This window comes from Macrosteles quadrilineatus, unplaced genomic scaffold (genome assembly GCF_028750875.1).
Source record: "Macrosteles quadrilineatus isolate MER2022 unplaced genomic scaffold, UCM_ALF_1.0 Scaffold_4__1_contigs__length_99947679, whole genome shotgun sequence".
Classification (NCBI taxonomy): Eukaryota; Metazoa; Arthropoda; class Insecta; order Hemiptera; family Cicadellidae; genus Macrosteles; species Macrosteles quadrilineatus.
The window spans coordinates 22,525,841-22,552,466 of NW_026542597.1; the positions used below are offsets into that span (position 1 = coordinate 22,525,841).

Sequence of the window (26,626 nt, forward strand, 5' to 3'; positions counted from 1 at the left end):
GAAATAGAATGACTCGACACTCAACTCAACAGTCAACCATTTCAAAAATAGGGCCCCTGGTCGAGCTAATAAGAGGACACCGACACCGAGTACGATGAGCCGCTTTTACATGGTGAGGGGTATTCAACATCTGATTCAATACCCGCTTTTCTCAAAAAGTTTAGGAATTGGTCAGCTTTATTTTTAAAATGATTTGTGTTCTCCTAAAAAGTGATACTGGGGGTTAAATAAAACAACACATTTTTACTCCTCCACTGGCGGTGTATAGGATTTTATTTAACTATATAATATCCATGATTTGTTCAAATTTTGAGATTTTCGTCTTAAGACTTTAATGCTCCAGAAACTAATGCATTTATTTTAGACAGTTTGTTCAAGTTTTTATGTCATTTAATAAAAACCGGAACAAACTGTCTAAAAATAAATGCATTAGTTTCTGGAGCACGGTCTTCAGATGAAAATCTCAAAATTCAAACTGTCTGTGAAATGTCTTGAACACATAGATTTGTGAAATACAGATCAATCAAGACCAGGCACACCTTAGAAAGGTATTGTCTATTTACAGCCTGATCCTTCAGCTCTAATAGAGGCTATACTTTTTAATAAAAACCATTTGCCGAAAAATGATAAAATCTCTAAAGGCTATTCATAGTCCCATGAGATTTATTATCATTGTAATTCAGCTGAAGATGCAATATCAAAGGCATGTTTATAGTGTTAATATTCAGTAGCTTATCTTTTAATGTCTTATTCTGCCTTCTACTTATTTCTTTATTGCTATTTTGCTAAATGTGAAATGCGGATAGTGAAATTTAATTATGTAAAATATAACCACTAGTAAAATTCATATTGATAGCCCCAGGATTGCGTTTTATGACTAATTAATTATGGTAAAAACATACCTTGTCAGACAATCCTTGACATGAATTCTAGTGTAGAAATTTACTTGCTAGGCCTACATGTTTCAGTGGTTTTTCAATTCCACCATCGCCAGGCGTACAAAAGGACCCACTTCTTGAGGTGTCGTCAGAATTGTTAACACAAACACAAACTACAATACATGTCAAGGATTGTCTGATAAGGTACGTTTTTACCATAATTAGTCATAACCACTAGGTAAGTATTCACCATAAAATCACTTTAGGCGTATATATATATATATAAAAAAAAATACGACGCTAGTTGATTTTTTTGTCCTAGGACGCTAGGCCTGAGCCCGGGATTGTTTTTCACATTACTTCAGGCTAGACCTAGGGGTTGCGGCATTATCACTTGGATAAAATTCATTATTGGTGATTTGGCGGGATTTGAACCCGGGACCTGACGGACCGAAGTCCCGCACTCTTTTAACCACTACACTACACTAGCTCGCTCCCCCGACGCTCGTTGATTGGAACTTACGTAGAGCAAATCTATGACTCAACACTCTTCCCTTCTTTTTTACTCTATGCAGGATATTTCTAAATTTCATGTCCTCTTTGTTTAATTAAATTAGACGTACGTATTTGAACTATTTTGGAGTTTATTCCTTGATTCTAACCTACAAACGAGCACTGAATGTGAGGATTTAAGTTTCATTTAGCAAAAGGTAAAGTTATAATATTATTGTACAGTAAATAAGCTTTCTACCTTAACTATTGAATAAATGTGAACACTAAGTTAGCAACCTGATTCTGGTTTTCATTAATATTTTGACCAGGAACGGAATTTGCTTAGGTTAAGAATACTAAGTTATTTGTTTGAGGAATATCAGGCCTTAAATTACAATTTTGCTATCAGGTCAGGTAGGATGGATTTTTCTGAATATGCTAATAAATTTGTATATTAAAAATTAAATGTCATCAGTTTACCATTGACGAGCCTAGTAAAATGAATTTATTCAAATGTGCTGGAGTGTAGCTAGAGTTCTTAGAACAGCACAATCATTTAACATTCTAAGCCACACCTTGTTTGACATGATAATATTCAGTTAAATCTAGTCTGTGCCAACATATTCACATTAGGCTATGTCCAGTACATCTGCTTAGCTGTCAATATAAAGGATCGTTCTATTTATTTCGTACATAAACTTTTACATAGGCCCTACCGGTACTTAACTAAGGCCTAACTTAACTTTTTAGAAATTTAGTTTTAACTTATTTAGTGGTCTTTGATTTCTGAGGTCTGTCAAGATTTCTGTGAATTAGCAGCTAACTCAGCAGGTGAAATTTGGAATTTATTTAGAACAACAATTAGGCCTACAGTATAATAGTCTCTTATTAGAGGTTTGGATGCTATACCTCTAATCTTCAGACACTTGGTAGCCTAAAACCCAAATGCATAATAGTAGTAAATTGTAGGAAATTTTATTCTCTTTTGGAATATTACCTTCCATATTTGTTAATTTCCTCAAATTTAAAAGTTTTTTGCAAAAACGTTAACTTAAGAAACCTTCAAATTTATAGTTGTGGAAAAAATTTGAGATTTGTTTTTAACTTTGTACAATTTAATCTACAGTTCTACTGGATCAATTTTGTTAATTAATGTGTCGTTGGAAGGCCTAAACTCTTCGAGTTGCTTTTTCAATTGATGTGTTACCTAACTATTTATAGCAGTAGGCCTACCGGTCGCCTAAGTTTAATAGTATAAATGTTATAGGCCTACAGCGTTAAAACCCCACACCCGGTATTAATTGTGGTGAAATCTAACTTATTCCTAGCCTAACAATGTTTCTCATGCAAAGTGTCCCGATTTATTTCAATTAACTTGAGGGTTCTCTTCAGTTTATTGATCATTACATCTACGTATATTTTCAGTGTGTCGTCCACTTGACGAGGAACGATTGTGAATCATTGGCCGCTTACAAAAACAATATGTAACTTAGTCTAGTTTACACCTAAAAAAACTGTGCTATTCTTAAGAAGAATAACTGAATGACAACTCTTGCAGATAAATGGCGTAGGTGATGGCCAATCCACGATGGGCTGAGACTTCTGTGCCTCGTAGTTTGCCTGAAAGAGTCGCACAGCTGTATTATTCTCACGGCTTGTTGTGTGCTACGTACCCCTTTGTGTTTCTGTTTGTAACAGTGACACTGGTTTTAATTTGCAGGTAAGGTAAACTTATACGTAAAAGATTTTTCGGGGACGTTTATTTCAGAATTTTTTTTTTTGTCCTAAGGACGCTAAGCACGAGCCTGGGATTGTTTTTCACATTACTTCAGGCTAGACCTAGGGGTTGCGGCATTATCACTTAGATAAAATCTATTGGTGACTTGGCGGGGATCGAACCCGGGACCTCAGGGACTGAAGTCCCGCGCTCTAACCACTACGCCAGCTCGCTCCCCCAGTTTATTTCAGAATAGGTAGCCTACCAGGTATCAAAATTATTGTTGTCATATAGTCCTCCCCACCTTAGCTTGAGGCAACCCAAACTGACCTGCAGGGACATTACCTGTTGGTTCCGCACGACTCTTTTACAATGCCTCTAGTTAAGATGGCGACGACTAGACCTATTAATAGTAATATTAAAATAAATGAAAAGAGCTAACAAAATAACATAAGCTCAGGTTAAATTCATATGGACAGCAGGTATCTTTTACAACAATCAGTCCTACATTCTTTTATAAAAACTGCACAGCCTATGTAAAAATTATTTGCTTTCAGTACATTATTGCTGGTTGTGTTTCCATTATGCACAGATTAAGTTTTAATTCAAGTCTGTTCATTTGTAATATCATAGGCCTACCTCATAGTTTCATACTACATCAGATCCGGTATTGGGTGGTGAGGGAGTCAGTGCTAACATTCAGGGCAGGACTTTTTACTACTAAAAAAGTAGTATCCCAAGTACATTAAAAAAAATCTCAATGTATAATATTAGTATTTACATCCCCCACTTTTTTCATAACTCTGACATAGACTTTAACAATTTTTTGTGTGTATTGCTTCAAGTACAGGGCCCCTGATGTGCAGGACCACGTGCGGCCGCACCTTTCGCACTTGTCTAATGCTGGCTCTGTACTATGTTATATTCAAATATCTAAAATCTGGAAATCTCATACTAATAATGAATGTCATTTGATTTAGTTACCCTCTTCTGAGTCTTCCCCTACCTGGTAACTTGCCGCAGCATTACTCAGCTTCATTTACCAATAACTCGGCCGCTCCAGAAGTTCCAAGATGGCTACTGTCGTCTTCTCCAATTTGCTACATTCAGCAGGTGAACAGGCTATTAAATAAGTTTTCATACCAACTTTAAAAACCAAAGGTCATGCATTTTGTATCTTTTTGAAACACATGATGAATCATATTTAAACTGGTCTTTCAACTTATTCATCCTGTGAATATTATTCTAAAATACTTTTTTTTTCTCTATAGGTAGTGATGAAGACAGCTGTTTTTCCATGGACAGAAGATTTAAAGTTAACAGATGCTTTTCGAGCCCCTCTGGCAGAAGTATTTCCCCTGCTGGAAGCCATTCAAAACTACCAAGACCCGAACCGGTAATTATTCTCGTTATGGCAGATTACAGATATGGTGCATGACATGGCAAATTGAGAAAATAATACTGTATAACAAACAGATGAACAGCAGGTCAAATAAAACTGGCCTTATACCGTAGTTTAATGGTTTTGAAATGTTCTGAATTTAAACACATTGGTTCAATTTTCTCTTGGTTTTTCTTTTTATATTGGAAATTTGGATAGTTTGAAATTTTATGAATATTAATTCATGTCATCTAGGGTTTAGCAAGATTGTAAAAAATTGCTAAATAAAAACTGGAACAATAAAACACCACTCGGTTTTCTAATGCCAGTCATAATCAGTGCCTTCTCTCCAACATTTACCAACCTAAATCGGTGACAATGTTTCACCATTGGCCCGTTGCACCGCTGCTCTCCTTCTGACCTTTTCTTTGTACAGTTATGTTTTGCCCTACCTTCACATCCTAGGACATAGCTCTAGCCTGAAACAGATGTACATATTATTACTTCAGGCTAGACCTAGGGGTTGCAACATTATCACTTAGATAAAATCCATTGGTGATTGAAGGTGGGATTTGAACCGTGTTCTCGGGGATCAAAGTCCCGTGCTCTACCTCTAGACCAGTTTACACCCACTCTTTTCGCTAGTATTGTCGGTCAGATAATTTACAGTGAATCTCCACGTATCACATGAGTGCTGTTATGGTTCATCAGTTTAAAATTGTTATTTACGTAAATGCTTGTAAATTCAAGCATTGGTGTCAAACACAAACAAACCAATCTTGTGACTCTTGCTAAAAAAAAACAGCTGGTACAAAAAACCCCAAATTTCCTGTATGCCTAAACGTTTTTTTTCTGAGAACAGTTGCACAATCGTAATTGTGACTTTTCAATTCCCAAGCCTAAAACGCCTAGGCTAGGCCCACTGGCAACAGGCACCTACACTTCCTTTTACCAAACTTGTCAAATTTGAATTTTTGATAGTCTTATTTTTTCACTTCTCATGGTGCTCCATTCATTCTGATTCCTGCAGTTCTTTGACGCTGGGTGACGTCTGCATGCATGTAGAGACAGCTCGGTCGCCGGAGAACAGTAAAGTGTTGCCACAGTACAGCTGTCTGCTGTTGTCTCCTGCTAACCTGTGGCAGCTGGACATGCATCGCTACCATGACGACACAAACCTCATCAACACCATCTACAATCACCAGGTTAGGACCTAGGCTCACATTACATGAAGCTAGACTATAAGGGTCATGGCGCAAAGCCAAAGCCAATGGTGGCTCCATGTGTAAATGGTGTAACCATTGTTGTAATTACCACCACCACTATCATCACTTAGACCACCATACTAGTGTTAAATAGTTTTTAAGTTTGTTACTGTTAAGGAAGGGAAAACTAATAACGTCTGACTCAACTTGATGCAAATAAAAAAATGCTACAAAACCTTTTATAAGGCTTGTAGCCTAGTGTTAAAATGCCATATGTCATTGTATTTGTATTGAATAAAAAAAATAGCAACAGGTTTGCAGGAAATTGCCAAATTGCCAATACAAAATAAGTCAAGGAACTATAAACTTATTAGCTACTAAAACAAACATCACATTTTGTTTGAACCTATCTATTGCCTAAAACTAAAAAAAAACAATGTGTAAAGGTCTGTTTTCTAATTAAAACAAGGTCATATGTCATAGTATCAAGGTTAAGATTGTAAATGAACATATTTTTTTCCAGAATCTACAGAAAGGAAAAATCAGTTTGGCAGAACTACTGTTTGGGCTTAATCTCAAAGATACTGGTATCAAACGATACCCTTTACGGAAACGACAAAGAATAATACAGTTTGCAGTAACCTTGGTATATCTTCACTATGAAAAATCGTAAGTAGGCTACATCATCCTTGTCATCACTTTTAAAATTATATTTAAGAAGCTCAGAAAATGTTCTGTTTCACAAATTTTAATAGATCTCAAGACATTCTGTTGTGTATACGTTTCTATCTTAAGCTGATTGCATGAGTTAAAACTAGTCTTTTGTACCTAAAAAACTCAAAACGTGCATTGCAATTCTCACATCACAACTCGATGCTATTAGACAAAACAATGAGGTACCTATTATTTGAAAAAAAACAGTTTTAGGTAAATCAAGAATGTCCTGTTAAAGGTGTCAGTACTGGCACTCTACCACCTTGGATGTCCTAAAGCAGGGTTTACATGATGCCAGTAGGAGAGACAATTGTCTTTGCCAATTGTCATCACGTGGTTGCGGAATCGTCGAGGTCAGTCAAGTTGAACGAGAACCTGTTCACACATGGCCAACAATTGCCCAAGCATTTGACAGTGAACTAGGGCACTACTGGCAAAAGACAAGACAGCGCTACACCGTTACACGTCAATTGTCGCGACAACTGGGTTTTCGGGTGGTGGGGGCCCCGCAGGGCGCAGCTCATTGTCCTCAGTCTACTCCCAGAGACAACTGAATTTCAAGGCGATTGTTAGGGCAGTTGACAAGGTAATTGGCCCAAAGTGATTACACGAAGCCAATAATTGCATACCAGTCAGTTGTCTTCTGACAATGTCTCACCAACTGGCATCGTGTAAACCCGGCTTTCAAAACTGATTTATAACGAGGTTAAATATGGGGTTTGGTTTCTCTTAGATCACTAACTAGCTAATATTCAACTTATAATGCTATTTAATTTTATGGGGTGAAAATAAATGTATATTATTTGGGAGTGCCACCAAATCAATCTGTCACATAAAAAAATCACCTACAAAATACAACAGCTTGAGAGAATAAGTTTTTGTTTCTATATTTATTTGATTTTTATAAATACTTTAGATGATTTCAACCTAAAATGCTTCAACATGATAAGTAAAGTTAATAGACTAACATTCCTTCTCCATGTTAAAGTTGTCACCGGGTTTAGTATCAAAATGAATGTAGTAAGCAATCGACCGACAGATTGGGCTGATGTAAATTACAGATTTTTGTCAATATGCAGACTTTATACCCATGTCAAACTAATAGGATGACTTACTGTAAGCTACAGCATTTTGTATGCCCCGTCAACAATCGCAGTAACAAAAATTAAGGTAGAAAATAACATTTTTGACCCCTGGCTAAAAATAATCTGTGACTGGCTCACAGAACTATGTTCTTTTTGGATAACAAATTGGTGACAGCTGATCCATATCGATGGGATGTGTACTTCAGTATAGAAAAGGAGTTAAGGAAAGAACAATTGGCTGATTAGGATTATTATGTACAAAGATAGGGAGCAGCTAGCTTACCTTGTAGACAGAGTCAAGATTAGCCTTGATTACACATAAAACATATGACACAACACTGAAAAACTTAATATTTTGTCCCAGTTAGGGACTTCATCAGAAGGGAGGAGATATCATCTCCCTTCTGATGAAGTCCCTAACTGGGGCGAAATATTAAGTTTTTCTGTGTTGTGTCATATAGTCCAGGACCTGACTAGGGTTCTGTGTGCATGTCGTGTATAGAGAATTTTGCTTTTGCATTTCAATATAGGTGTCTTAGGAAGTGTTTTCCACTCGGGTGTCAAGTTCGCACCTGGTACGTTTTCGAGCTATGACGTCATCAAGATGGCGGCTCGGCAATTTTTAAATGCGTATATTTCGCAAACCATTTAACGGATCGGGATGATTCTTTTTTTGTTTTAAAGATATTTTTACAAACTATCTTTTTTGTGTTTACACATTTGTTGTAAACTTAATATTCACCGCACAATATTGAAAAACGTCGTTTTTATTGTTATTATATTTATTGTTTTGCTTATAACTTCTTAACCGCTGATAAAATCAAATACCACCCGTTGCAAAAGTTGTAGATAATCCTATACCCTTTCCAATGATACCAAACAATATGTGATTAGACCTAAAAATAAAGCAAAGATATTGAATAAACCGTAAAAAAAACACTGAAAGTGGTGGACGACCGGGAAATATTTAGTCCTGGACATGACTAGGGTTCTGTGTGCATATCGTGTATAGAGAATTTTGCTTTTGCATTTCAATATAGGTGTCTTAGGAAGTGTTTTCCACTCGGGTGTCAAGTCCGCGCCTGTTTCGTTTTCCAGCTATGACGTCATCAAAATGGCGGCTAGGACAATTTTTAAATGCATGTATTTCGCATACCGTTAAACGGATCGGGGTGATTCTTTTTTTGTTTGAAAGATAATTTTACAGGAAATGTTTTTCGTATTTACACTTTTGTTGTCAACTTAATATTTATCTCACTATATTAAAAAACGTGGTTTTTAATATCATTGTTTTTGAATTTGTCCCCATAACTTGTTAAATGCTTATAGAATGAAATAACTACCCTTTACAAAAGTTATAGATAATTTTATGCCCTTTCCAACGATACCAAACAATTAATATTTCAAACTAAAATTAAAGCCAAGAGATTTAAATAAACCGTTAACAAACACAACATGGTAGAAAGTCCGGAAAATATTGCGGCTAGAACAATTTTTCAAATGCATATATTTCACATACCGTTTAACAAACCGGGATGATTCTTTTTTTGTTTGTAAGATATTTTTTAAGCCTATCTTTTTTGTATTTACACTTTTGTTGTTAACCTACTATTTATCCCACAATATTAATAAATGTACATTTAATTGTTATTTTTATTTTACTTTTGCTTATAACTTTTTGACAAATAGTAGGTTAACAACAAAGGTGTAGATACACAAAAGATAGGTTTAAAAAATATCTCACAAACAAAAAAAAGAATCATCCCGGTTCGTTAACCAGTATGCGAAATATACGCATTTAAAGAATTGTTCCAGCCGCAATATTTTCCGGACTTTCTACCATGTTAAGTGTTTGTTAACGGTTTATTTAATCTCTTGGCTTTAATTTTAGTTTCAAACATTAATTGTTTGGTATCGTTGGAAAGGGCATAAAATTATCTACAACTTTTGTAAAGGGTAGTTATTTCATTCTATAAGCGTTTAACAAGTTATGGGGACAAATTCAAAAACAATGATATTAAAAACCACGTTTTTTAATATAGTGAGATAAATATTAAGTTGACAACAAAAGTGTAAATACGAAAAACATTACCTGTAAAATTACCTTTCAAACAAAAAAAGAATCATCCCGATCCGTTAAACGGTATGCGAAATACATGCATTTAAAAATTGCCCTAGCCGCCATTTTGATGACGTCATAGCTGGAAAACGAAACAGGCGCGGACTTGACACCCGAGTGGAAAACACTTCCTAAGACACCTATTATGAAATGCAAAAGCAAAATTCTCTATACACGATTGGCACACAGAACCCTAGTCATGTCCAAGACTAACTATTCCCCGGTCGTCCACCACTTTCAGTGTTTTTTTACGGTTTATTCAATATCTTTGCTTTATTTTTAGGTCTAATCACATATTGTTTGGTATCATTGGAAAGGGTATAGAATTATCTACAACTTTTGCAACGGGTGGTATTTGATTTTATCAGCGGTTAAGAAGTTATAAGCAAAACAATAAATATAATAACAATAAAAACGACGTTTTTCAATATTGTGCGGTGAAAATTAAGTTTACAACAAATGTGTAAATACAAAAAAGATAGTTTGTAAAAATATCTTTCAAACAAAAAAAGAATCATCCCGATCCGTTAAACGTTTTGCGAAATATACTTATTTAAAAATTGCCGAGCCGCCATCTTGATGACGTCATAGCTCGAAAACGTACCAGGTGCGAACTTGACACCCGAGTGGAAAACCCTTCCTAAGAGACCTATATTAAAATGCAAAAGCAAAATTCTCTATACATGACATGCACACAGAACCCTAGTCAGGTCCTGGACTAATATGTTTTATGTGTAATCAAGGCTAATCTGGACTCTGTCTACCAGGTAAGCTAGCTGATCCCTATCCTTCAGTATAGAAAAGTCAATGGTAGTACTTAAATAAAACTATTTACATTTTCCTCAATCTTAAAACGAGTTGTACAGCAACAATACTCTCCTACATTCACTCTTACAGGTACGTCGACGGTCTAAGAGAAAGATTGTCAAAACTTTACCCCCTCCACCAGAATCACAACTCCTCAGGTAACGACTCTGTGACTGCCGACTACTTCTACCACGTCTACTACCCTGGGGAGTTTGGCTGTAGGGAGTTTGTGCCTCTGGTCTTTACATACCTCGTGTTGTTCTTCTACATTTACTTTTCTGTTCGGAAAATTGAACTTGTACATTCAAAGGTTAGTTTATGTTTAAAATAGAATGTAACATAGAGCACAAGTGCTTAGGTTTTAAGGATTTTTGTGAGGAAAGTAGGCTTACCTGAATGGGAAAGAGTCCAAACTTGTACAGAATACCAAAATAGAATATTTCACTGACACTGACAGCATTTTCAACTAAGGTCCTACTTCTTATCTTCTTACCTAATCTAATGTTGTGTAAATAGTGTAATATTTTGTGTATTCTGTACCAGTTTGGACTCTTTCCCATTCAGATTTTAAGCTTGCTATCCTCAAAAAATCCTTATGTGTAAAATAGTTTGAAAGTAGAAGTATGCAAGCTATATTTTGATTCCAGTTAATCAAACCTTGATGAATTGTTACTCTTTTAATTGACGATATCTATTTTTTGAGATTTGCCTTTGAATTGTGACAATACTTTGTGTTTGCACCTTAATATGTATTCTGATTTTCTATAAAAACCCTGCTTGTCCGTCAAAGTCAATTACCTGGCATCAGTTTCAGTTTCCTAGAATTTAGGCGTAATTTGCAGTTTCGGCAAGCAATCCAATAAGGTTGTGTGTGCTCGTGCTGTATTTTGAAACGTCACCATTGGATAACTGTAATGAATCATCAAACACTTTTGTTTTGTGTTCTAGGTGGGGATTGCTTTAAGCGCAGTATTTACCGTTATAGCTTCTCTTCTCATGTCTGCGGGAATTTGCTTCTTCTTCGGATTGGACATGACTGGCAGCGGAAGAGGAAGAGAGGTAAACAAAAAATATTACAACTTTTAAATGTTAAACCTTATCTTAACGGAAAATGTCCACAATAATTCATACATAATATAACAGTGCGATGTGGAGAATGCAAAGTCATTAAACAGCTGTGATTTCTCCCCAGGTTTTCCCCTACTTGGTCGTAATTATAGGACTAGAGAATGTACTCGTATTGACCAAGTCCGTTGTGTCGACGCCTCCTCACCTCGACGTCAAGATCCGCATCGCACAAGGCCTTGCACGGGAAGGTTGGTCCATCACAAAGAATCTTTTGACGGAAGTTACCATCCTTACTGTAGGACTTCTGACACTCGTACCGGCTATACAGGTGAGCTAACATCAAAGGTCATAAAACACGGTTAAATCTTGTTAACATAAAATTTATAGTAGTCTAAAAACAGTAAGCCAAAACTGTAAGTCACCAAGTAAAAAATATGGTTTTGTTTCAGGAATTTTGTATTTTTGCAATCGTTGGACTACTATGTGACTTTTTTCTACAATGTCTTCTGTACTGCACTGTGCTAGCTATTGACGTTCGCCGGAAGGAAAAGATTGAACCAAGTCAGCTATTTTATCATCATTACAGGTTGGGTACACAAATTTGCCTATTATCATGTTCTTAGCTTAAGTTATGACAACACAATTTTTGAAAAAGCCTTATCCCTTCCTTGTGTCTTCCTTGTCTCATTAAAAATATTTAATCAATTAGGCCTATCAGTGGACTCAAGACACAATATATCTTTCCTAACTTAACTTATTAGCAAAATCTTAAACATTTGGGTATAGCATTTATCAAAACATTTCAATTGTAATTGTATAGATTCAATTGTATTCAGTTTGGAAGAGGTTATGGAAAAACATTAAAATTCAAAGGAAGAAGCACAGTTAACATAATGATTATGCAGATCAGTTCCGAAACAAAAGTAGAATTTACAATGCAGTAACGACGACCCTCTCCGATTATTTCCAGATACAACCCCATGAGGAGTTTTCCCATGACGAGGTCCCACTCAGTTCCTCGACTCAGCTACCCGACCAGTCCTCCCAAGATGCCCAAGCGTATACAGCTGGTACACTTCTGGGCGCGCACACGCATAGTGCAGCGAGCGTTCATGCTGTGCATGGTGGTCTGGATAGGAGGTATCATGTACAGTGCGGACGTTCTGCACAAGATTCTGCCTCTAGACTCGACTGCAATGGTAAGTGCTGCACTTTGGAACTCTAAATTGTTTTTTAGTACAATGTAATAGCTTTGCATGGTTGTGTTTGTAAAATAGATAAAAAATTCCCAATCGAAACATTTAAACTAGTTGGTTGTTGGTAATTTATCATAAATGTTATGTATATTCACTGTTCTGTGCGTTTAAAAAAATAACTAAACTGTCTTACATTCCGTGTATAATATGTGAAATACTGTATTAGGGGTCTGCAGGAATCTCAAATCGTTTGTTGCTTCATATCTTCAGAGAAAAGTTGGGGGTTTTAAAAGATGTGATTTTGTCGCCATCACAGTTCACAACGTTGTGGCGGTTGCAGGAGACTTTGCTGCAGATGATGTTCATGATTTTGCCACGATCGTTAGAGATGTTCACAGTCAGCCTAGTATTATATTTCTAAAAAGTTAAGGCTGTTCTAAAATATGGAGGTAGCCTATATTTTTTAAATAAAAAAATTACCTTTAGCAATGTTAGGAAGTGTGAATTTTTTTAGCTCTCGCTTGTTTTAAACCTACCGTAATATTTTTTGCACTTGTCACAATTTTAGGCCCGAGTTAAGTAAGACCAAGATCTATACAAAAGGTAATCCTTCAAAACCTTGTGGCCTAATGAACTTGTACTACAGTGATGTGTGTTATCCAGACAGTGTCGGAGGTGGTGCCGAGCCGCTATGCGTCACCTCTAGCAGGCAGTGGAGGACGTAAGGCAGCCATATTGGAGATGGAAGCTAAACTATTGGCCGCTGAAGCTGCTCATAGACAGAGTCTGAAGGAGGTGTGTAAATATCGTTTGTACTTCTTTCTCAATTTGTGTAACAACATTAATGTGGAATATGAAAATTTATCGAAGACGATGTAGATATTAGGTGGTTTGACGTTTCTTAGTTAATGGCTAAACATTTAAGGTGTTGTCATCTTTGTGATTCACTCCAAACTAGCGTTATCACAATATTAATAAGTAACTCACAGTATAAGAAAAAACTCAATCATTTTTGCATTCATATAGGATACTCTCATTTTTCAAAAACTTTTTCATGACAAATCCAATTAACTATGCAAAACAATGCTTGTGTTTTTAATTTTTAAAATACCCTACGCACTAGTTATTTACCTGGTTCACATAACTACTTAATGCATAAGGTAAATGAAAAGTTATGTATTTTTAATAAACGAAACAAGGTCACACCTTGTCATAGAACCTTATTCTTGTATAACACACAGTAACAATCAGGGGCGTATTGGCACCTCAAGGAGGGCGCCAAGTCTGGCATTCAGAGGGGGGGGGGGGGGGGTCCGGGGGCTCTCCTCCGGGAAAAATTTTTGAAAATTTACTACTCTCAAATAGTTTTTTAGGCTATTTCTACACTTGCAAAGCTTATACAAATCTGTGAATTTTTGTAACTGTTGTAATAAAACTTTTTGTTTGAAGTTAATTTTTATTTTAGATCAACTTAAATGTCCTCATTTGTTTATCCTTAGTAGTACACATTCATTCGTGCCTGAAATACGAAAGAAAATACCGTGACGAAGCATAGATGCGAACCCACAACCACACTGATGTGATAGCCAACTCAATGCCCCTCAGTCGCACTATGTCACTGTGTAATACAAATAAATGCATCCACTCAACTTATTACACGCCGGCAGCCCTCCTGTCACCCCCATTTTGATTGATAGTGGACGTAACAAGGAAATATTGCACTTGACACCCCAAGGGCTAAGGGTGCCTCGGCAAGTTTTTTCTTTTTTTCTTTCTTGAGGACGCCAGGTACCATTTTTCTTGAGGGTGCATCTGCCATGTGGCAGGTAAACCGGCGGCCCAGTCCGCCCCTGGTAACAATCTACTAGATTGAAATTTATAGAGATCAATCAACTCACTATCAGTTTCATCAGTCAAATCAGATTTAACAATTGTTTCTTAATAAACTTCCTTAATAAGGTTGAATGATTGATTCCGAGTGATGAATGATGGAGTAATTATCCTTAAATTTCAGGACAAAGGAAGTGATGAGCTATCCCGCCTGAAGCCTGGAGACTACAACCCTGTACAGAAGCTGTCACCGCACCACTGGGCGGCCATCTTGTCTCTGTACAACTCCACGTTCCTATCGGGAGGCTACGTTACGATGTTGCCACCTGTACAGCTGGCGTCTGCCGTCAGCCCTGAGCGAGCCATCGCACAACGGAATGATGCCGAGAAACAAAACAACTTCCAGTGGCAGTCACTGGCGATTGCGCTTGATCCAATCGACTTTAATGGTGAGTGGTTGTTTTTTTGAAAGACTAAGGAAGTATTTTAAAGGGTAAGTGAAAGCATGGGTATCTAGAATCACTCTCAAAGTGAGAGAAAAGAGAATATATCAAGTTTGCTGATATTATAACCTTGGAGTGAATTAAGCAAAGGGTGAGTAGGTACAGGGAATGAATTAACTCTGCTGATGGATATTAGTGATGACACTGAGATGCAAACCCATGACATTGCCACCTTGGGTACACAGTCTGTCACTCTAGAGAGCCACACTCACCAATTAGGTTGTAGTTGCTTTGATGATAAATTCAACAAAAAAAATGGCACTAGTCTGTAGTATTACAGTATGTATCTTTACCAATTTCTTGCCACATAGTCATCAATCATTACCAATTAACATCATTTGAGACAAATCATGATTTTAATCCATTTAAAACTATAAATAATAGGCTACATAATAGGCTATACATAATAGTTGCTTTGGCCGTGCTTTGCAACGGGTTGAGAATACAGAAGAAAATATTGTCTTTAAATCTACTGTACAAAATAGATAGCCTAACATAGATTATAGAGGCAAAGCTCAATCAAACTTATTGCTTATTTCAACAAAAATATTTTACGTATTTTCAATAAATTGTGTGGTAGGATGAAAACAAATAACTTTATAACTTTATTGTATGGTAAAAATATAAAATCTATGATAAGAATCAATAGTTGAGCTGGCACATCTTTTTGTACAAACCTTTAATTGAGGTTTTTGCCCTTAGGTGAGGATTTATTGGAAAACTGATATATTTTGAAAAATTTCTTATCAAGACTTTTCATTAAAGTATGCGGTTGATAGGTGTGCGGCTTACGGTTCTCTGAAAAGTTTGTGATTGTTATTAGTTTTATATAGATACCTGGAGGTTTCTTACTGCTTGTTTCAGATGGGGAGTTCTCAGTCCCTCTGCCCTCCCCAGTACACACCCTGGACATGCCGTTCTTCCCCTCCTCCCCCATGGAGCTGTTCCTGACCGCTGTGCTGTGCATCATCAGCGTGCTGGTCCTCAGCTACACTACTGTTGTGAGTTCCTTAACTAGTGAAAAACATGTTTTGTGGGTCTGAAGCAGTAATTTTTTTCCTAGGGAGTAAAAAACGCTTTTAGTCCCTAGGGAGTACATTCAGCTTTTGTTAACTAAGTTGTAAAGTTTGATTGAAAGAAATCGCACGCATCAAAAGTATTTATTGATTCAATTACTGTACTACGTGTAAAAGTGATATAATATTTTAAAACGAGTTAAAAAATATAATTGTTTGTTGCTTGTTTATTTTTACTATGAATGGGTACAACTGGATGTATTATCCTGTTATATTGCATTCTTAATATGTAAAAATTGTTGCTTTGAAAAACTACAAACTTAATATTAAAAATAAATTGGCATTTTACAACTGTCAACTGTTTTATATTTTTTCAGGTATTATATAGATGTATATGTTCAAGAAACTACGCAGAATGGCGAGCAAGCTGGATGGGGACTAAAGAACCATCAGATCCATCGTCACAGGTAAAATAATAACAAACAATGCTGGTAAATATTTATTTTTGTATAGATATTCCTTTTCAAATGTGCTCAAATATCAATATGTAGCTATTTTACATAGTAACTTTTAGAACCTGGTCAGACAACCAAACAAGTTGTATTTTATTTTATTTGACTAAACCATCTTGATTTTTGTAGAGCTTTTTAAGTACATACATACATAGTTACATACATATCACCTCCCGCTCCGATTATCTTCGGGTCTGGGTGTTCACTAGGCCTCTCCATCTTCTTCTGTCCTTCCACAATTCCACTTCCTCCACATACTGCCTTTGCACTCCTCTTGCTTCCACATCACATTTCACCTCGTCGAACCACCTTCTTTTGGGTCTTCCTCTTGGTCTTCTTCCATCCATTCGAATTTCACTCATTCTTTTCGGGACTGTGTCTGATCTTATTTTGGCTATCACACTATTGTACATCAGCTGACATCGCTTGGTCCTCTACAGGTAGTGTTGGAAGCTGTGCCTCTCGTACTGGCTGGCCATGCTCAGCCCATAGAGTGTCTGGCCACGGATGGCCATTGGCTGGTCAGCAGCTGTCTGGGTGGTCACATCAAGGTGTGGGACTCAGTCACCGGAGACTTGGTCACAACTATCCGTCGAGCCAAGCTGTCACCGTCTCCATTGCAATCCACCGATGAAGACTCGCTCTACAAAGAGTTAGACACCGTGTGTTCTCGGATAATACCCGGCTCTCGCACAACCAGCCCAAACTGTGTACGTCAATCCCCTTCAAGAACTGCAAGCGAGTGTGAAATGCCTACGGAAAACGAGTTTAAGTTTTCACTCAGTGACGAAAGTTTAAATGAAAGAACTGGTAAGAGTTTCAACGGTTTTGATAGCAGTTCGGACACTTCACCCATTTGGTGTTTAGACTGTCAAGACAATTTGATTGTCATCGGATGCGCTTCAGGACACCTCGAGATATGGGATGCCATGACTGGTAAAAAGAAGGTCTGTGTATTTGCTTATTTTAAAAATGTTATACATATTTCAGTACACAATATGTAGGTTTTAAAATGTAATAGTACGCAATATTTTGGGACTAGGTATTGAGTAATATTTCAAATTCATTCACATTTAATGTGTCAAAAACTCAGTTTGAGATGGAAAACACTTATATTTCCATCGTACTCTGTTTTGAAGCCCAATTTTAGTTTTTTAGTTGAACCGGCAGGTGGCAAGTTTTGTCGGTAACTGAGATCTAATAGATTGATATTTTATCAGCATGGTTTCACATTTATTTAGTCTTTGTTAACCAGGATTAGGACTTTTGTTTGTGTTAGAGCTATGTGTCCTTTTTATAATAACTCCACGATGTCTAGTTAATGAGGTTTGTTCAATGTTTTAGCCCAAACTTAGTTTGAAAAACAGGAAATTACAGTGTGGATTGATAATTGGTTCACTTATATTTATCAGTATAGTTCATTCTCTTGTTTTGGCTGATTCCTTGCTTAATAAATGCAAAGTGGAAAGAGATGACTATCCTTTTGTTTAAAATGGGAAAGTTTTGGTAACGTATAAATCCTAAGAGGCTATGTAATTTCTTGTTAATGGTTTTTTATAACTTCTATTGATTATTGTTGACATTTGTCGTCGCAGTGTGTAGTACGCTCGGAGGAGTCTGGAGTGACGTGTGTCAGACTCGCTGGACATCACATCATTGCTGCTCGGCTAAGCGGCTCATTGGACTTCTTCCAGCTGGAGTGCTCCAACCACCATTTCGCACATCGCAGAAGTACGTGCAAAGAATCGAACAGTTGGATAAAGCTAACTTTTAATAATTGCTTGATATCTTTTTTTTTTAGCAAAAGCACAATAGTTTTTATATTCAACTTAAGCCTGCTGCAGGAAGGTCGGGGGGAAAAAGTTGCACAAAAAAAAGTTTCCCTACAGTCAAACCGATCAAGTCTTTTTCAAGTTCCATTAAATCATAATCGACTATTTTTTTTTTCATGCCATCATGAAATTTTTAACTTGAAGTGACAAAGGGGCAAGGGGTATTAATGTAACCACTAAAGTTTTATATGGCTAAAATATCACCCAGTATCATCATCATTGGTAGTAAGTTTACATTATATCTAATCTAGTTACCAAAGATCTTATATCGAGACTACTGTTTCTTAGAATTCAGAGAAAATTATGAGACGCCAGAGATGAAAGTAAAACAATGTATCTTGTGACAGCGCATGTGCGGACAGGCAGCGCAGGGACTGTACCGGAGTGGAGCTATATAGACTCGTCTGGTGGGGCTGCGGCTAGTGTGAAGTGTGTGTGTCTGTCGTCACTCAGAGCACATCAGCAGCCAATCACAGTGCTCGACTTTGAAGGTGGCCGAGTACTCACTGGCAGCCAGGACCATACACTGAAGGTAGGAAATTGTGACAGTGTCGCTGATTTGTTCATCTATTGTACTTAATTTCTAATTTACATTACACTCGATAACTGTTTCACAGAATTTATGTACCTAAAAATGAAATGTTGATTAAGGAATACATCATGTTTTGTTTAGAATGTTTTAAACTCGAGATTCATAAATATTTTAATTCCTGCTTTTTCACTTGCATATAATAGTTTGTCGTTTTTAGCGGTATGAGAACCTGTTGATATTATTGTTGTCTCAAACACAAGAGATGAACTATCGGATGTTGCAGTGATCATGAATTAGTCAAGATGTATTGTGAGAATATAAAGAATTCTTGTCTATGTAGAAACAAAACTATTGCTCTGGATAATCTCTTATTAGATTTTCCAGGTTCTAAAACATTATTAAATAACTTCACTTAGAGTGAATTAATTTTTTATGACATTTCTGCTTGTTAGCTAATAATTTATCTATTAAATTACATTGCAATTCAAATTTTCGTCTTTGTTTCTTCAGTAATCTACAAACACTTGTAATATGTTGTGTAAAAACTCAAGTAAAACTATCGTTGAACACTCATGACCAATGTACATGTTGATTTCATACAACATTTGATCATCTGTCTGTTACTCAGGTGTTCTCGGTGGCTGACCAGGCAGCGTTGTTCACACTCCACGGCCACTTTGGTCCAATCACCAGTCTGTTCATAGACAGAGTGACTCCCTCCACAGGAGCATCTGGCAGTCAGGACGGACTGCTGTGTGTGTGGGACTTACATACGGGTAAGTAAACAGAAACCGCAGAAACAGAAACAGAAATCGCATTAGTGCTACAGGTCAGAAAAAAAAAATTGTAGAAGAAAATTTATAAGCAGCTCATTGTAGCCGTAAAAAATTAATCCAAATAGCTATTTTTATGATTTAGTAGCCTCTCGATTATTAAATTAAGGTTAACAGTACCTGTGCTAAAGATCCTGTGTTCATTCTTGTTAAGTATAAAAATAAGGTTTTTGTTACTTACTTTATCTTGGTACCTGTCCACTGAAATTAGTTTTGATATTAATTTGTATTTGTGTTATGAATAAACATAATAATTACAATAGGTACACAACTAAAACAATAAATAATCCTTGGGCTCGCGTAACCGATTGACGTGGGAGTATTTATATTTTTGATTATTTTGTTATTGATAAATTTTGTTAGGTTATTTCCTTTCATGTCTGTTGATGTTTCATATTTAATCAAAATAATAGCCAATAAAAATAGGTATACTATGCAGACAGAAGGAAAACAGGTGGTATGTGGGTAAAATGAGTAGGGATGGACGGGATTGAATTTTTAGTTCGGTAATAATAATAGGTTAAATACCTTGTATACGTCCTCAATCCAAGTCGTCTTTTAAAATGACTATAGTTTCGGGGCCAACAGCCCCATTGTCAAATTTTCTGTCTTGTTAATTACTGTTTATAGCATTGGTCACCGTTGAAGTACACATATACACATACACTGACACACGAAACATTTATATTTACACGTAACATTGAAAAATTATACTTTTTGGCCGGCCTAAACAAAAGTGATTACATCATTGTGCGGACCGGTTCACTGAGTCAGTCATTGTGCATTTAAAAAACTGTGTGGAGTTTTAAAGGCCTGAATCGGTTATGAGTAGAAAAGCAATTTAGCTTAATAAATCCTAAATTTTGACAAGTGTAGAGCAATATTGTTACTCGTGGACAAGGCACGATCGTCGAAATGACTCATGGTCACGACGCGATTGTCGAATCGACTCGCGGTCATGACGTGATCTTTGAAAGGACTTATCCTCCTACGTTAGCGGAACTATCATGAACATCTCTCGCGATAGAGGCGTCATCGTCATTCGCGAAGCGGCAATATCGCCAACGATCAGATCAAATCCCGTCCCGAAAAATTCCCAAGTAAAATGTAATCTTGTCCTGAAAATTGGAAAATTTTTTTTCCGAAATTTCGGGACCCGTCCATTCCTAAAAATGAGCTACCATGCCACCCTTGGACGATCGGGATGCATGAAACCATAAGTACACGTCAACAGTAACGTAGGTTATATACAAAGAACTTATTAAGCGCCAGTGGGTTAGGCCACCTCACTCAATGGGTTAACATATTTTGTTGTTGCAGGCGCTTGCATGTACAGCATACAGGCGCATGATGGCGTCATCACCTGTCTCACATACTCGGCCAGTTACATCATCAGTCTGGGCAGTGATGAGAGACTGTGCGTGTGGGAGAGGTTTCAGGGTCATCTCCTCAACACTATACAAGTGGTAGGTTACAGCCGCTCAGTGCAGGTCTGGTTGTTCCTACGTCCTGGTGGTGTTTTGAACGATAGTTCATTCACAAAATGTTGACGGTTTGAGAGGAAGTTCCCTAACTACACATTTGCTTGATGTATAATTATGTTATAGCTGATTTTATGTTATGAACTGACGTTTTGGCAAACCTCAGCTGTGGCTATTGTTTTAAATGTAGGATCAAGTGGCGGGGAATAGATTTCTTCCCCTAAAACCAAATTTTGTGAACAGAGTTTGGTTTGTTACAGTATTCCCTTTTCATCATTTTTCATAACCAATTGTTAATTTGCAATGAATAAGATCATTTACCTGGGTTTTCCAAATTGCTTTGTTTAGAAAATTTCAATTTGCAATATCTGTTGTAGTTTTTTAGATCTATGTTCCAAAAACAGTGTTTCTTTGCTGGATTATCGCTGAAGAAATTATTAATCGATAACAAAATGAAATTTAAAAACTTGCATGGCTCTAGAAATGTATTGTGCTACTTGCCTCATATGTACATCGCACATTGTAATTGACCCTATGTTACTTTATAGGTTCACACCTATTGCTGCAGTATGGTGATGTTAACACACAATCTGCTCATCACGTCTCGTCAGGTCAGTTGAATACAGTACAATACAGAGTGTACAATTTGAACGCAAATAGTGTTATGTTACTTAAAATGTCTTCATATTCTTAAGTAGTGCTCGATTTGTGGGGGAACGCAGTGGAACTGAGTTCCGGTATTTCTCTTTCGTAAAGATAAAATAAAAATATTATTTTTTCGAATGGGTAGCCTCCAGATTATTGAGATACAATTAAAGTGGTTTAAATACCTGTAATGTCGACAATCCAAGTGGTTGTGTTACAACTAGTTTCGGCTCACAATGGAGCCATCTTCAGGTTTTTCAAGGACATTAACACTTCTTCCAAAGGTCGTCTAAGTTCACAAATAATTTACATACATAAAAACATTTAAAAACATGTAACATGCATGCCTAGGCTAGCTTTAACGACGTGACCGGCGGGAGTTTACGTCTAGACTCACGTCGTTAAAGCTAGGCCTAGGCATGCGTGTTATGTGTTTTTAAGTATGTAAATTATTTGTGTACTTTGACTACCTTCGGAAGAAGTGATAATGTCCTTGAAAAACCTTAAGATGGCTCCATTGTGAGCCGAAACTATTTGTTACACAACCACTTGGATTGTCGACATTACAGGTATTTAAACCACTTTGATTAAAAATATTAGCATAAAAAGGTAGGCCTACATAAATAAGTACAAATCACATCAAATAGGTTACAGTTCCGGCACCTCATTTTTTACAAATTGAGCACTGTTCTTAAGTATCAAGTAATTAGTTTTCCCTTCTATGTAATATATCTTTACAAACACAAGTCCTTGATCCCTTTTAAAAAAAGTCCATATTAGTGTCAGTATTTAAAAAAAAGTCAACGGTGCAGTTTGACGAAGTTGAGCTTTGGTTTTGGTGGTAACTTTTTTATTAAGAGTTTCTTTTATTCAGGGTTCGCTTGTGGTGTGGGACGTTTGTTCCGGAGAACCAGTGAGGATCGTGAAGCTCGGTCACTCGGACAGTTGCGTCTTTGTCCACCAGATTGTGCTACTGAATGACAGTGTGGCGTGTGACTATGGACAGCAACTACGGGTAGTGCGCTTCCCAATGGTGCATGATAAGATGGACTGAAACTGCAACTATTGAACAGATGAAAGTTTCTTTGTCGTAAAGTCTGAGTGGAGCAAAAAGCTCTGGCCCTTAGGTTAGGTGCCGTCACCAATGGAGGAAAAGTTTAAGAAGGCGATTAGAGTAATGCAATCGAAAATTAATTTAATTTAAGAAGACAAACCAACTATAACTATTGAAAAGTTTGACAATGCAATTGGTTATTTATAAAAAATTACGTAGTAAGCGAAAGGGGTAAAATCATATGAGTTTTTTGTTCTTTAAGAATACATTAAATTGAAAAGAGGTTTCTGCCCATGTATAATACAGGTTAATTACGATTTTTATGTAGATTTTATGAAATTTGTCAAGTTTCAATGAACATTATCAGGTGTTCTGACTGAAATTCAGTGATTTCCATTGTAGGTATCGTATTTGTATGTTTTTGCCAGTTCACATTTATTCCAGTTTAGGTAATATTGACTCTTGAATACTGATGTAGACATCATATCTAGATGGATCAGTTGTGGCTTATTTTTTAACGAAAAATAACATAGTTTGAGCCACTCAGAGCACACTGGTGTCCAAAATTCTATATTCTTGCTTAGTTTATGCTCCTGGGCTATTTGAGGTGACATACAAATTTCTATTGCTTACCATAAGTTGTTTTATCAGTTCGACTCCATTAAGAAGTTGACATCTTCGACTGAAATCAGTACTTTACATGAATGGCTCATGTTCACACGATCCATTCACACGTCCATTTTGATTCTAAACTGGTAATAACTTAAACATGTGGATTGAATGTGTAGTTGTTGCATTAGTCAAAGGTCCGACCTATTTAAGATGCCTGAACTAAAAAAGTTGCCTAACACATAGTTGATATGACCATGATTATTAAACGTAAAAAAAAATGAATGTATACATTGAACTTATAAGAATTATCGATGTTATATGTTTTATTATTCTTCTTTGTTTTTCGGTGCTATATAGACTTTATAAATCAATACCACACTACTGATGTTGAGTCAAATTTAAGGCATGAAAAACTTATTTATTTTAGCACTGAAAATATTAATGTATTAGTTGTAAACGTACTGTTGCTATATCTTATGAATAATTTATCAGTGTTTAAACTGTAAAATCGTAACTTGTATGTACATATGTATTTTGTAAATAATATTTTTTTACAACAAATGTATAATTCTTGTACCATTTTACCTTTCTGAATTGTTCAAGTGTTTTGTTTGAAATTTGTTTTTTAGCGTTTGTGACCAAGTAGTTTTTATAGTAGCCTAAAAATATTGTCAAAAGCCGTAGGCAACCATTTGTAGATAAATAAACTAAAATAAGACTTTAAAATAATACAATAAGACTGGATAAACTGTATAAATAATAAATAGTAGGTCACTAGTAGTTTTTAAACAATTTCAATTAAGTGGCAACATATTTGTAAAAAACGACGCAGTTCCTAGACATTAAAAAAACTATATTTAATACACTGAAATAGACTTTTTGAAAACTCCCAGATTTAATGATTTGGGATTTTAAGACGCGTTTTGTTTTTTGATGAACACTGTCTGTATATTTCTTCATTGTTATTTGAAATGAAGCTCAACGTTAAGTTATTTGAAAATTAATTTCAAGATTGGCCTTTCTAACCAGTTTGCTGCCTTAAAAGTTGTTACAACAGTTTTCCATTTAAACTGAATGAGTCAATTACAGTAAAGATAAAAATTACAGTACAGCTATCAAGATACGATTCTATTAGTTAAAATCCCTTGTGGAAGTTTTAGTATTTACACCATGGATAAAACGTACTCCCTTAGTACATTTGTTATCCTTATGGATGAGCTGAAGACAATTTTATTGTTAGTTACGTCCGGTGCCGCTAGGATTGTATTTTTTTTACATTTTTTTGTTATTTCAGTTATTTAAAATCTTATTTAGCCAAATAAAAGACAATCTAATCATAAACAATAACTCGTCTCCTTGTTATATAACCAAACAGTTAAGCACAAATCAAAAATTTAACCTTAAAATAATATAAACAAAATGTTGTTGACACTAGCGCCCAGTGTCACAAACATGAACTATACATGAAAAATGAGCTTAAAATTTTACAACGGAATGTAAATGAGATGTAAGCTGTCTATTGTGTTGGGTAGTCTATGGTTACGCCTGCCTTAAGAGTTCTTGACGTTATAACTCATAAAACAATTACACAAGTAGGAAGAACATTTCTAATCTCACAGTGCACTATATATTTTAATTACAATCACTTTGGTATCCGAAGAAATATTTTGAGATGGTAAATAACTCTTCAGCGGCTGTTTGAAATTAACAAAATTAACATTGCTCTTATGGCGGGCAAATCCAAACTGGTCGTTAGGTTTTAGCCTCCCTTGGAAAAAAAATTAAAACCACAAAGAAAATTTCTAATCTCACACAGTGTTCTAGATATTGAAATTAATTAGAATAACTATGGTATTTGAAAAAAATTATTTTGGGGTGATAAATTACTCTAATTTATAAGTTGTTGTAATATAAATAAGTTGTTTGAAATTAATCCAAGATGGCTGTTAGCCTCCAAGGACTCTTAACTAGAATGATTATTGACTACTAGAATACAGCTGTGGTAAATCTATAACATCTTTTTATTAAAAATCCCTGACCAAATAAAGTAACCTAAATTATAGTGGCCACTAGACATGTAACTAGAATCATAGACAAAAAGAATTAAATATACTGTCAGCCGTGCTGCGGTTACCTAAGGTTCTGGCGCACACTGCTGGGAGCACCGTGTAGTAACATAGCATGTACGCCGTAACTACACGGCACTCCCAGGGGTGTGCGCCAGAACCTTATGGTAACCGCAGCACAGCTGACGGTCTATATTTAATTCTTTTTGTCTTATGATAGAATCTACCTAACGATGTTTATTCTTTAATTTTTGTTAATAGTTTTTTTAATAAATATGGCTTAAACTGTATCTCATAGCTGTATCACAATATGCACAATCTCTGAATTGACCAGTGAGCAATTGCATTGTTCTGAGGGTGACAATTGATCATCAGTAAAATTTTAATGAATGTTTTTTATGTCTGTACATACACTGTTATGTTGTACACTTATGTTTTTAAAATAGCATGTACTTGTGTTAATATATATTTGAGTAAGCTAGTTTGTTAACCAATGTTATTCTATTTAACTTAACTAGCTCATTTTACAATCAGTTTAAGTAAAGATGAGATCTCAATAAACCGTTGTCATGTATTTAAAAATCTTTACTTAAAATTTCGACTCTCTTGAGTAAATGTATTTTTGTTTGTTCCAAAGAATGTAAACCGTGCTTTGGAACTGTAATGGCAAAATATCTTAATTGCTTGACAAATTTGTATAAGTAATTTGTGCAATAAACCCAAATTCAACTTTCTTGTAAATGTTTGTTTGACAAACATCTTAGTTCATCTAACTGTGTACTGTTTGTCAATGAATGATGTCATATGCCAAATAAAGTTATTTATTTATATGAAAAGAGTAGTTTTTTGGACACTCCTGTGGTTAAGCAAAGTCAAAGTAGATAAAGAAATTTTTATTCACGTAATTTTGATTATTATTATTACAAATATCAAACAATTTCAATTAGAGATGGGAATTACCTTTACTTTTGAGAAACGCGTTACACCGTTCCATTACAACTTGGTAACAGGTTACAGTAACCTGTTAATTTTGTAACCTGTTACCGGT

The 26,626-nt window shown here is 35.9% G+C and overlaps 1 protein-coding gene across 1 annotated transcript; it reads left to right on the top strand.

The window, feature by feature from the left end:
- The first annotated feature begins 1,486 nt into the window (after positions 1-1,486).
- Positions 1,487-26,414, top strand: LOC128992300 (sterol regulatory element-binding protein cleavage-activating protein). Its single transcript, XM_054415797.1, has 22 exons — positions 1,487-1,588; positions 2,929-3,090; positions 4,068-4,200; positions 4,359-4,483; positions 5,499-5,673; positions 6,197-6,342; positions 10,489-10,708; positions 11,347-11,457; positions 11,591-11,794; positions 11,916-12,052; positions 12,437-12,665; positions 13,326-13,457; positions 14,677-14,941; positions 15,860-15,996; positions 16,389-16,478; positions 16,964-17,470; positions 18,119-18,254; positions 18,703-18,887; positions 19,516-19,663; positions 21,041-21,186; positions 21,750-21,812; positions 22,721-26,414. The coding sequence occupies exons 2-22, from the start codon at positions 2,945-2,947 to the stop codon at positions 22,898-22,900; spliced, it is 3,615 nt and encodes a 1,204-aa protein (XP_054271772.1). The 5' UTR covers positions 1,487-1,588; positions 2,929-2,944; the 3' UTR covers positions 22,901-26,414.
- The last annotated feature ends 212 nt before the right edge of the window (positions 26,415-26,626 follow it).